Consider the following 13,106-nt stretch of genomic DNA (forward strand, 5'->3'; position numbering starts at 1 on the left):
TAAATAAAAACTCCAATTTAGCCTAAAATCCTCGTATTTATACTTGAAAGGCCTAATAGGCGCTGATAACGTCCTATTCCTTACGTTCTGGATTCTCATACTTACCCATAAATATGTAACTATGTATAATACCATACTGACTTCTTGCTATTTTCGCTTTTCTAAATATTTCTTTTAATCAGTCCTAAAGAATAAATTGACATAAATGTGCTAAAAATTATGACTGAAATTAGTCGCATTTCACACAAAGCCATCGCTACTTATGGGACATTTAGCTCTCCATCAGCATGCTGTATAAAATGTCTGCTGAGAATAGAATAAAGTGAGTTTAAACAAAATATTTATATTTTTCTCGAATAGTTTTAAATTTGAAATACAGTCTCAATTTAAATGTGAGTAATATGTCACAATATAATATTACACAATCTGTGGTAATACTTTGACTTATCCTGTATCTTTACTTAGACAGCGCTATTGCGGTGTCTATGATTTTGTTTCGGCTTTACGTGGCCCGGTGATACCAATGCTATTTATCAATACAAATCGGCCAACCCACAAAAACATCAATTTAATAAATAAGTATTAATAATATTTCATTAAATCACGATATTAAAGGTTTAGTACATCAAAATTAATATTACAGAGTCAAAGTTCGGTCAAAACTGTGAGGAAATGAATAGCGCGACACTTGAGTCTATTAGAATTGAGCTTGGTTCAGTTATGAAATTGAGCATCCTGTGCCGGGCGTTGGGTTTGGAAGAAGTGAAAGGGGAGATATGTACTGCAGCATTAGTGGTGAATCTAGCTGAAAAAAAAACCGAGTGTACATATACCTCCGCCTACCCGAACGCTTTTTATGGCACTTGGTATTAACCGAGTGACATATAGCAATCGCAAATTCTGTCGGTCTGTCTGTCTGTCTGTCTGTCCCGGTTTTGCTACTTTAGGCACTTCCAGGTAAGCTACGACGATCAAATTTGGCAGGCGTGTCAGGGACCGGACCAGATCAAATTTGAAATAGTCATTTTCCCAATTTGATCATGTGGGGGGGGGGAGTGGGGGGCCGGTTAATTCAAAAAAATAGAATATCTTGGAATACACTTAGAGTGGAGGGATCGGGATAAAACTTGGCAAGAAAAATAAGCACAAGCCCTAGATACGTGATTGACATGACCGGAACGGATCCGCTCTATTTGGGTTAGTTGGGGGGGGGGGGGGTAATTCTGAAAAATTAGGAAAAATGAGGTATTTTTAACTTACGAACGGGTGATTGGATCTCAATGAAATTTGATGTATAGGAGAATGTCGTGTCTCAAAACTCTTATTTTAAATCCCGACCGGATCTGGCGACTTTGGGGGGAGTTTGGGGGGGGACCTAAAATCATGGAAAACGCTTAGAGTGGAGGGGTCGGGATGAAACTTGGTGGGAAAAATAAGCAAAAGTCTTAGATACGTGATTGATATAATTGGAATGGATCCGCTCTATTTTGGGGAATTGGGGGGTGGGTTAATTCGAAAAAATTAGAAAAAATGAGGTATTTTTAACTTACGAAGGAGTGATTGGATCTTCATGAAATTTCATATTTAGAAGGACCTCGTAACTCAGATCTCTTATTTTAATTATGTTACTGTTATAACTCGACTGGATCCGTTCTCTTTGGTGGAGTTGGGGGAGGGGGGGGGGGGTAATTCGAAAAAATCAGGTATTTGTAACTTACGAACGGGTGATCAGATCTTAATGAAATTTGATATTTAGAAGGATCTTGTGCTTTAAAGCTCTTATTTGAAATTCCGACAAGATCCTGTGACATTGTGTGGAGTTGGAGGGGGAAACCGGAATTCTTGGAAAACGTGAAAATCGGGGTATTTTTATCTTACCAATAGGGGATCGGATCTTAATGAAACTTGATATATAGAAGGATCTTATGTCTCAGATGCTCCATTTTCGACTCGAATTGGATCCGGAGACACAGGGGGTTGGAGGACGGAAACAGAAATCTTGAAAACGCTTAGAGTGGAGAGATTGGGATGAAACTTGATGGGAAGAATAAGCACAAGTTATAGATACGTGATTGACATAATAGGAACGGATCCTTTCTCTTTGGAGGAGTTGGGAGGGGGAGGGGGGTAATAATTTGGAAAAATTAGAAAAATTGAGGCATTTTTAACTTAAGAACGGATGACCGGATCTTAATGAAATTTGATATTTAGAAGGAATTCATGTCTCAGAGCTCTTATTTCAAATCCTGACCAGATCTGTTGACATTGGGGGGAGCTGGAGGGGGAAATCGGAAATTTTGGAAAACGCTTAAGGTGGAGGAATCGGGATGAAGCTTGTGATTGACGGAACCGTACTGGATTCGCTCTCTTTGGGGGAGTTGGGGGGAGTGGTTCAGTGCTTTGGTGAGTTTGGTGCTTCTGGACGTGCTAGGACGATGAAAATTGGTAGGCGTGTCAGGGAGCTGCACAAATTGACTTGATAAAGTCGTTTTCCCAGATTCGACCATCTGGGGGGCTAAAGGGAGAGGAAAAATTAGAAAAAATAAGGTATTTATAACTAACGAGTGAGTGATTGGATCTTAATGAATTTTAATATTTAGAAGGACATCGTGACTCAGAGCTCTTATTTTTAATCCCGACTGTTATTAAGCCTGTGATTTTCCTTTTAAATCAATATATTGATTCTTAGAATTTTGTTAGAGCTCATACCATATGAGTTCTTGGTTCTTCGCTCTTCTGACCTCGTCACAAGTGCCATATGAGCTCTTAGCTCTTGTCTATTGTTATCAGTTTTATCATGCAACACTAGGAGACCAAGCTTTTCTTGTGAAGGGAATTATAGACGTTAAAACGGTATTCAGTGTAACCCCCCTCCGGAAATGTATATTCCCTCATTTACTCAAGAAAAAATATGTGTGTAATTTTTAAAGAATTAATCATTTTTAAACAAAGATGTAAAAGGTAAGGTAATTTTTAATCTTCAGGAGTCAATTTTCCCTTCGAAGTGGCATCCCAGGCAGATGTTAATTAATTTAAGGTTTCTGCCACAGTGATGCCAAGAATTGTTGAGATTTTTTGGATATTCTTTGCCAAACAATCCCAAACGGATATGTTAATAATTCCAAATTTATTTTTCGAATGCTTTCAGATGTGAAATAAAATCGCTATTTAAATGTGTAGTATATGCCAAAATATAATGCTACACAATCTGTGGCAATACTTTGACTTATCGTGGATCTTTACTTAGACAGCCCTATTGCTGTGCCTTTGGTGTTTGTTTCGGCTTTATGTGGCCTGCTGATGTCAATGCTATTTATTAATATTAATCGACGGACCTCGAACAAATCTTTTTAATAAATCACGTATATTAGAGTCAAAATCCCTTCAAAATTATGAGCAAATGAATGGCTCGACACCCGAGTCCATTAGAATAGAGCTTGGTTCAATTATAAGATTGAGTATCCTCTTCTGGGTGTTTACATTGAGGGGAGTGAAGGGGGGGAGATATGCACTGCAGCATTAGTGATGAATCTGGCTGAAAAAACCCGATTGTATGCGAAAGCTTGTTTATGCTGTACCATTGTCGCCTAAATCAGCTCATTTCTGACAATTTTTGTGAAAACCAAAGACTAGCACTTGTATTTATGATTGTTTAACGTGTGTTTATTGTTCATAGTGTTTTGCGTAGTCTGTTAAATTCACCAAGAATCGTTTTTTTTTATTTTGTTACTTTTCTTCACTACTGATTGAATAGCACCTACTTCAATAACACCCCCTCTTTTCCCTGTTAAAAATACTGTAGTTACACCCCTAGCCCTAAATATAGCTTTATTTAAACCTTGTTTTTTTCCTATTATTTATACTATTTTTTCTCTTTTCTAGTATATGTAATCATTGGACTTTTTGCCTTTGCATCTGCTACTGCAGTATATCAATGCTTGGAGCCACTTTTCATGAAAATTACGCCAAAATGTGTTTGGTCTTATAAGTAAGTATGGGTTCAGATCTTTCACACCCTCTCTCTCTCTCTCTCTCTCTCTCTCTCTCTCTCTCTCTCTCTCTCTCTCTCTCTCTCTCTCTCTCTCTCTCTCTCTCTTTCTCTTTCTCTTTCTCTCTCTCACAAGTAATATTTCCTGTTTTTTCATATCGAACTATATCCGTAATAATCCCTTTAAATCGACAAATAAATTAAGGAATGAAATTATTCGAAACAGCTTTGAAAATATTTTAAGTCAGAATTTACGACAATTATATTTGGACTAAAAGAACGAATCAACTCGAGGAATAAGCTCTTGCAATTATAAAATCAATGGCTCTTGACTTTGCTGTGCTCTTATCCTGGCTCAAAACAGGCCACTCTAGAGATGACTAACGGCGTTAACGTCTCGTTTCCTCTACGCTGGTGACGCTGCCGAGCAAGAGCTTTAAGTCAGGTAAGTCAAATGACTTGCTGTCAACAACTACTGCTGTAGGAAAAAGTTGCATGGAATCAATATCGCTATGCGAAAAGCTGCCAGTTTCTTCGCTGTATTTACTTAATATATTGCCACTCTTTGAGGGGGACAGACAGGTTTAAAACGAGTCCCCTGAGCTTCCTTAAGTGGGCTCTGCCATTCATACGGGTATAAAGACTGTTTTATATTGAATTTTATTCAAAGGCAAATCGGGCTAAGTCCCGCTAGTACCATTGCTACTACTGCTATGCTATCATTCCTGACCACGGTAAAAAAAAAATATGCCCCTTGACGAGGAATCTGAGGCAAAGAAAGAAGTGTTCTTGTTTCGACCTGTTCTTAGGATGAAATGCCGATTGCTACTCATGGACGGTTGGTGGTGGGCGACTCTTCCCTTTCTTTTGTGGGATGAGTATTGCCTGGCAAAACTGTTTTTAAACTGGCATTCCTGCTGTGACAACTGTTGATACTTCTATTTTATTGCTCCTACAACTACCTCCTGTTCTCTAACTTTCACTGCTACTACTGCTACCCTATCAGCCTGTGAATATCCCCTCTAAGATCTTAGACTGGTTAATAGCCCCCACCTTCGTCGGTTTTTGCGGTGCTTAAGTTGTGTAGTTCTCACGTTTACAGAAATTTTTTTATCAAGAAAGAAAGAAAATTGAAATTCTAGTCGCTGTCGATCTGACACTTGCAAAACCAATAAATTTACCATCAACCAAGACCGTATCCAGGAGGGGTCTAGGGAGTTTGAACCCTTAACCCCCTCCCCGGTTTGTTTGTCTGATTCGTAATTAATGCGTTTTTAATTTTTTGTAACCCTACCCCCGCCCCCGAAGTAAAAGCATGGATACGACCCTGCCATAAACGGTTTTTGATTTATCAAACTTAAAAAACGAAGAAAGGTTAATACTAGACGATGAATTCGAAATGGAATACTATCAATCGTTCAAATAAGTTAATGGTTGAACCTGACTTTTGCATGGGTTTGACTTTTTACTAAGAGTGTCAAGTTAGTAAATGACACTCTATCTTAATGATACAACAATATAGTTACAGGTCAGGATTTTTAACATTTAGTCATGTTTTCGGTTTCAGTTTTAATGAAAGAATAAAAATTTGGAATAAAGCACGCTACTCGTTGCAATTTTTAACCACCGAAGACCAACAAAGTCACGGTCACTTTTGCGTAAAATACTGAATATTTCTGAGGCCAATCTGACTAAGTCCATAATCTTATTTTCAAAAGAACGGGTTTCATATTCAAACACTTAAGCGAATACTGAAAATGAATAAAAATATCATACTTAATAACATGTGCAATTTAAACAAGGGATGTATTTTCATTTTGATTTTCTCCTGTTTTTGCGCAATGGATTTTGCTTCTAGCAATTCAAATATATATAGCTTTATTCTTAAGCCAATACTACTATTACTACTAACAACTCATCGCAGCACCGAGTCGCCTGAGGCCAACACAGCTACGCACGCTCCTTCTCCATCTCAACGTACCGTAGCCATCTCACCCTTTTTTTCATTATAGCCCTAGAAAACGCGATTGCACCACATTGTTCCTACAGCCTACTGTTTAAAATGCGGTCAGTCAGATGGGTATGCTGTTGCTTTTTCAAATCTTCTCAGTGCCATCTAGATAATTGTGCAATATGAAATGTAAGAGTTTTTATTTTTGATAAAATCAGTGTCTCAAGAATAACTTCTGATTTGAATCTAATTAAATGTATTTACCACCTATTTACAACAAATTCACGAATTTACGCCACATGCATCAACTTGGAAAAAAAGCACCGTATCAAATTATAACCTCAATGATCAGTGATGACAAGACATGCAAAAACAATGTTGTCAACAGCAACGAATAAAAATAACGGCATTTTCAAATCTGGCATTCTTTTTTAGATACACTTTTTTTTTCAGTGAATCTGCTAATCGTCGCAGTATAGTCTTCAGGCTGAATCAAATAGTTCTCTTCACTATTGCCTGCAGTCTTTCTGTCGTCTGGGTAGTATACCGGAAGGAATCTTGGGCCTGGATATTACAAGACATCCTAGGAGTTGCTTTTAGGTACTTTTTTGAGAAATACTTTTATTAAAGTAGTATATGTACAGAATGTATAGAAGGAAACCTGTAAAATACTAACTGGACTTTATGTATCATTTGATTGCCCGAAAATCTTACCTTGAAAAAATTGTCAAAAGTATGTTAATCCAGCTATTTATTCATATCTAGTGGAGAGATAGAGAAAGAGAGAGAGGGAATGTCTCGACTGCGACTACGATAATCTAAAAGATGGTATATTACTCATTGTAAATTTTTCAGAGAATTAAGAAGGAGAATTTTTGGGCTTTTTGATTGCTATTGACGAACAGTTGTCTTTACAATAAAGCTGTTTATCTAGCCCAAAAGATAAGACATACATTTTTTTTATTGTTGAAAAGCTCATATTTTCGACTGTTTTTGCAACTAATAAAATTGTCCTTATAACTAGAGCCCCAAATAGAATATAGGCATGGGGATTAGACCAATTAAGCGAGTGAATTTGATTAACAAGATTGTAATAACCTGCTTTGTGGCCCTTTCTATCTTCTTTCGCCAGTTTTACTCCCTACTGTCGGTGGGAGAGGCATTCGGCCTCGCGTATTGTCCTCGTATCTTTCGAGCAGCACTTAGCCCTTCAGCTTTCGCATGATATCATTCAGAGTAAGGGTTTCTGATTTATTTTTCCAGTGAATTTCTTTTTGAGATTCCAACAATTTAGTATTAACAATGAATAAAATGTTATGATTAATAAAGTAATAACTGTAGTCATTGAAAGTGTAAGGACTATCGGTTTGGATATCTAAGTTTGTGAAGTTTTAAATTACCTATTTTAAATAATTTCTTAGACCACACTGCCTTTGCATTTACAGGATTTAACAAATGAAAATATATAGATAATGGGCATAATATTTTAAAACAAAGCAGTGAACAAAAAAAAAAAAACACAATAAACTTTAAATAAGTTTTCCTTTTATGTTGTGTTTAATTTAGCTAATTCATTTTTTTTTTTCGTTGATAAAGACTTCATTGCGTGAGGTTGAAATGTTCGGATTCTTTTATTTTTTAATATTTTATGGCACTTGGTATCTACCGAGTGACATATAGCGATCGTAAATTCTGTCGGTCGGTTAAAATTAAATTAAAAATTGTCGTTTCCCCGATTCGACCATCTGGGGGGGAGAGTGGGGGGATGGTTAAATCGAAAAATTAATAAAAAGGAGGTATTTTTTACTTACGAACGGGGATCACAATGAAACTTGATGTTTGGAGCGATATCGTGTCTCAGAGCTCTTATTTTAAATCCCGACCGGATCAGGTGACATAGGGGGGAGTTGGGGGAACCTAAAATCTTGGAAAACGCTTAGAGCGGAGGGATCGGGATGGAACTTGGTGGGAAAAATAATCACAAGTCCTAGATACGTGATTGACATAACCGGAACGGATCCGCTCTCTTTGGGGGAGTTGTAGGGGGGAGGGTTGATTCTGAAAGATTAGAAAAATGAGGTATATTTAACTTACGAAGGAGTGATCGGATCTTAATGAACTATCATATTTAGAAGGACCTCCTATTTTAAATTCCGACCAGATCCAGTGTCATCCGGGGGAGGAGGACTGGAAATCTTGGAAAACGCTTAAAGCGGAGAGATAAGATGAAACTTGGTGGTAAGAATAAGCACAGGTCCAAGATAAGTGACTGACATAACCGGACTGGATCAGATCTCTTTGGTGGAGTTGGGGGGGGGGGGAGTAATTCGGAAAAATTTGAAAAAATGAGGTATTTGTAACTTGCGAACCGGTGATCAGATCCTAATGAAATTTGATATTTAGGATGATCTTGTGCCTTAGAACTCTCATTTTAAATCCCGACCAGATCCAGGGACATTGGGGGGAGTTGGATGGGGAAACCAGAAATCTTTTAAACCGAAAATCTTGGAAAACGCTTAGAGTGGGGAGATCGGGATGAAACTTGATAGGAAGAATAAGCACAAGTTATAGATACGTATAATTGGAACAGATCTCTTCTCTTTGGGGGAACTGGGGGTTGTTAATTTGGAAAAATTAGAAAAATTGAGGTATTTTTAACTTAAGAACGGGCGACCAGATCTTGATGAAATTTGATATTTAGAAGGAGCTCATGTCTTAAAGCTCTTATTTCAAATCCCGACCAGATCTGTTGACATTGGGAGAAGTTGGAGGGGGAAACTGGAAATCTTGGAAAACGCTTATAAATGTCGTAGATTCGTGATTGACAACCGGACTGGATTCGCTTTCCTTGGGGGAGTTAGGGGGTCGCGTTCAGTGCTTTGGCGAGTTTGGTACTTCTAAACGTGCTAGGACGATGAAAATTGGTAGGCGTGTCAGGGAGCTGCACAAATTGACTTGATAAAGTCGTTTTCCCCGATTCGACCATCTGGGGGGCTGAAGGGAAAGGAAAAATTAGAAAAATCAAGATATTTTTAACTTACAAGTGGGTAATCAGATCTTAATGAATTTTAATATTAAGAAAGAACTCTTGACTCAGAGCTCTTGTTTTAAGTACCGACCGGCATTAAGCCTCTGATTTTCCTTTTAAAGCAATCTATTGATTCTTATAATTTTGCTAGAGCCCGTACCATATGAGCTCCTGGCTTTTGGCTCTTCCAACCTCGTCACAAGTGTTATATGAGCTCTTAGCTCTTGTTTTTGTTTTTTATCCACTGCTTTGTTTTGTAATATTGTACCGTTTTCTCCATATTTTCATCTGTTAAATTCTGTAACCTACTTTAATATTTTTTTCGTATATTTGAACTTAGGAAAAGTATTTTACTCGTTCAGCTGTAAGCAGCGTTGTAATTGCTGTATTTATGTTTAACCAACAAACTGGCTATTAGCTTTTGGTCTTTTCCTTTACAGGTTTAGGAGCCTTTGTGGGGATTTGTACCGTATTTTGTCTCCTCTAATCTTCTTTGTTTTAACTGTTACTTAAAATATTCTAAAGATTCTAAGCTTTCTGGGTGTCTTGTTTAAATGTTTATTGCTATTGTTACCAGTTGATATACCCATTTTCACCATGAATTATAATTAAATTCCTGCCATTGAGATAAAAAAAAAGTTGCTCGCATGCTGACCAATGATCTGCGTAGCATAGGTACTGATATCCTAATAAACTGCATTCGACCGGGTTTGCAAGGTGTGGTTGGGGGCAAATCATCCGACCCTTCCCGTTTTTCTCTCCAGTTTTCTCCAGGTACCCATTTAGAGCTGGATCGACTCTGACTGAGCTTACAGAGCCACTCTGTTGACCCCTGTTCCAAATCCCTATCCTCCAAATTTCAAGTCTAGCGGGCTACCATTTGGCTATTAAGATATATTATTACTTTTTTCCTTTACCTTCCTCATTCAAATGATCATTATTTGCAAAACCCATCCCCTCCATGTGATTCCAAAGGTTATTGTATATGCGTTTCAGATAGTTGATTCTTTTAATTTTTCTTGTTACAAAATTGGTAGCGCCGTAATAAATTTTTCTGTTATAAATTTGCATATCTGTTATTTTAATAATTTAGGAAGTTTTTATTTACCATCTTTTATTACAGTTGTCCTTCAATTGAGAAAAATCAATAATCGGACAAAATGCAAGGACGATGAAATGTGTAAAATAGTCTGTAGCTAAATAATGTGGTCTCCATTTAAGTGGATTGATACTCTTCCTTGGGAATATGGGGCCCAGGGTTCGATCCCTGCCGCAGCAAGGTTGGGCGACAAACTTGCTACTTGTCCCTGTAAAAAACACCCAGCAAGTGAAACGTCGACTCGACGCCCTATGCGCCAGCATTGGCTCTGGAGGATCTTTATCCTATTATCCTTTATCCATTTAAGTTCATAGTATTGAAAGTTGCGTTAGTTGTTCTTGTTTTGTTTTTTCCTAGAATAGGGCGATAAGTTTCCTCATTGTTTTTACTATTTATTTTGCATGGTTTGTGGAATGGTGGGAAAAATCTGAGGGATCTTTTCGAATTTTTAATTTTTTTTTTAATTTATGAATTATGATTTTCGTTTTTAGAAAGAGGATATGTCGCTGTACTTTTGTAATTTCCATATTTTCGATGAAATGCTGAAAGCTCCTGTTGAAATGATTAAAGATGATTATCAGGTGCGTCCGACTTAAATAAAGGAAAATTTAACAAATGGAGTAGGAAAGGAAAAAAAAAAAAAAAAAAAAACTTACGACGCCACATCCTTAACATCAAAAATGTTACATTGATTGAAAAAATTATGCTGTTTATAAGCGCAAAGAATTAATTAACCACGAAATAGAAAGACAATGAGTCAACGGAATTTAAGGTTTTTGACGTTTTATTAAGTATTTACTCCAGTGTGATGGGTAAATAAATTGTGCATCAAGTTGAAAAGATTATAACTGACATATGGATTATGGGTTTGCCGCGAGAGGCATAAAAAAGACTGCAAATTTGAGTTAATTAACCATTAGACTTTGTGGGTTAACATGTCGACCTGGGTATCTATTTTGCCTTGGACAGTGTTCCACAATGTCGCTTCTATTTTCCTCTTAGTTTGTGTATGTGTGATTGTATGCTTGTTTTCTAGTATTAACATGCTGAGATTGATAAGACTGCCAAATTTCAAAATATGCACAATTTTACTCGTTGTCCTGTTCTTCTATGACATATTCTTTGTGTTCATCACCCCTTTCTTCACCAAGGTATGTTGATGCTGTTAAGGTTTGCTTTATTTTTGTTTCTTTTTCTCTTCATTTATGAAAATTACTACTATTGGAATAACACTTTAGGACGAATTCGCATTTTGGAATCAAACCATTTAAGAAATTACTGTTAGAATTCGGGCCAATCACTTGTTGAAAATTATCAAGTACAAAAAAAGCGTTAAAAAACTGAAAAGTGTCAAAAAAACCTAAATTTATTTGATCTGAGTACTTTTTAGGTTCATTTGGTTATATTAGTTTTCCTTGGCATTTCTTCGTCGCTCAATTTCTTAAATCTGATCGACAGTAATACTTTTATTGTGAGTTCACATTGGGACTATGAATCATTTGTGGGGGTTGTGAGTATCCGTTTTCTGGAAAGAAGAACTATCAGAAAATATGCATTTAATAGTTGAAATGAATTCGTTATTTCTAAATTTATTTATTTGCTATTAATTAACCATTATACCCTAAACACGATAAACTGAGTACAGAAATTTCGGAGCTGTCCCAGGGTTCTGAGATGGGTGGGTATCTCCACTCTGTCATAATCGCCTCCCGCCGTCCCTAACCCGGAAGCGAAACTCTGTCTCTGCTGTCTCATGGTTCGTCGGGTTTTATCTTTCCTTTGCTTGCTTAACCAGAAACGGTGCTGAAAACGGCACTGCAAGATAACCCGAAGAGTTACGCTTCGTGATGAAATAATAGCCTAGCGAAAGATTTGCTGCATTTTGATTAATGGATATTAGCTTTGGATTTTGTTTGCTTTTTTTTGGGCTTTTTCAAACGGATTACCCTTTTTCTAGCTATCTTATTTGTCATGGGTCACCACTCATTGTTAGAAAACATCTCCCAGGGCTTGGGAACATGGAATCCATTGGTATAAAATGAATTTATTCAGGTGTAAAGGATAGGTTATAATACTAGGGAGTTGGGACAGGAAGCTGTAACGTCTTGTTGAGATTTGTAATACCCTCTGTATAACCCACTGACGGAGACAGTTTTAACTTAAATGAATGTTATGTACAGTTATAGGAACAAACAGATAAATACCACGTAGAAATAGGATATCTTTATTAGGGACTTTACTTCCTAATCAGGTAGAAATAGGGATAGATAATACCCTAGCTATGGCAAATTTGGTGCTGGTAAGGAAAAATAAAAATGGTAACAGATTACTACTATTTTGTACAATAGTACAATAGTCTAGTTGATAACCAATTCAATAATGACGAATATATATATATTTTTTTTGTTTTGAAAGCCCCATGATTGTGATAATAGCCCCATGATCGTGGTAATAGCCCCATGATCGTGGTAATAGCCCCATGATGGGGGTAACATAAAGTAAAAAGTTAAAGACTGACTAATTCATAGTGCATAAACAAAACATTACACAATTTGCAAAAACCTATTTCTTTGATCTATTGCTAGCCTCAAAAATCGTTCTAACTCGTTGACACTTACAAAACACTCACTAGTATTAACCAGCTATCTTTCAATGAACATACATACTTCACAAACTTCTTTTTTCAACTCATTAAATTTTTCAAATTCGCACATTATATGACCAAAACTATCCTCCATATCTCTACATGTGAGGGAAAAGTCATAAAATGGCCTATAGCTTAACATGGTACTCATGGTACATGATAGTTAGTCGCCTAATTTTATCAATTGTTTCATCGTGAATCAAAGAGTTTCAAGATCACTGCAGACTAACTAAGATAAATAGTTGTGCCATTAATGATATTAAATAGTGATTTCATGCGAAAGAATGTTAGAAATGTTAGATTGAATGTTAGATTGAAAACAATTTAATCATGGTACAAGGGGGAAGAATTTTTTTTTAAGTTTTTAAATGAAACTATGTTTAAGTTTCGATAATG

At 36.7% G+C, this 13,106-nt stretch overlaps 1 protein-coding gene across 2 annotated transcripts in view; it reads left to right on the forward strand.

Moving 5' to 3' along the window:
* The window catches only part of LOC136038078 (signal peptide peptidase-like 2B), a 132,452-nt gene that overhangs the window by 72,440 nt on the left and 46,906 nt on the right, over positions 1-13,106 (forward strand). For both annotated transcript variants that reach the window (XM_065721075.1, XM_065721076.1), the window contains exons 7-9: positions 3,883-3,988; positions 6,393-6,539; positions 11,103-11,217. In XM_065721075.1, coding sequence (XP_065577147.1) covers positions 3,883-3,988; positions 6,393-6,539; positions 11,103-11,217 — 368 coding nt within the window. The remainder of the gene's footprint in view (positions 1-3,882; positions 3,989-6,392; positions 6,540-11,102; positions 11,218-13,106) is intronic.

Source organism: Artemia franciscana, chromosome 17 (genome assembly GCF_032884065.1).
Source record: "Artemia franciscana chromosome 17, ASM3288406v1, whole genome shotgun sequence".
In the NCBI taxonomy this organism is placed as follows: domain Eukaryota; kingdom Metazoa; phylum Arthropoda; class Branchiopoda; order Anostraca; family Artemiidae; genus Artemia; species Artemia franciscana.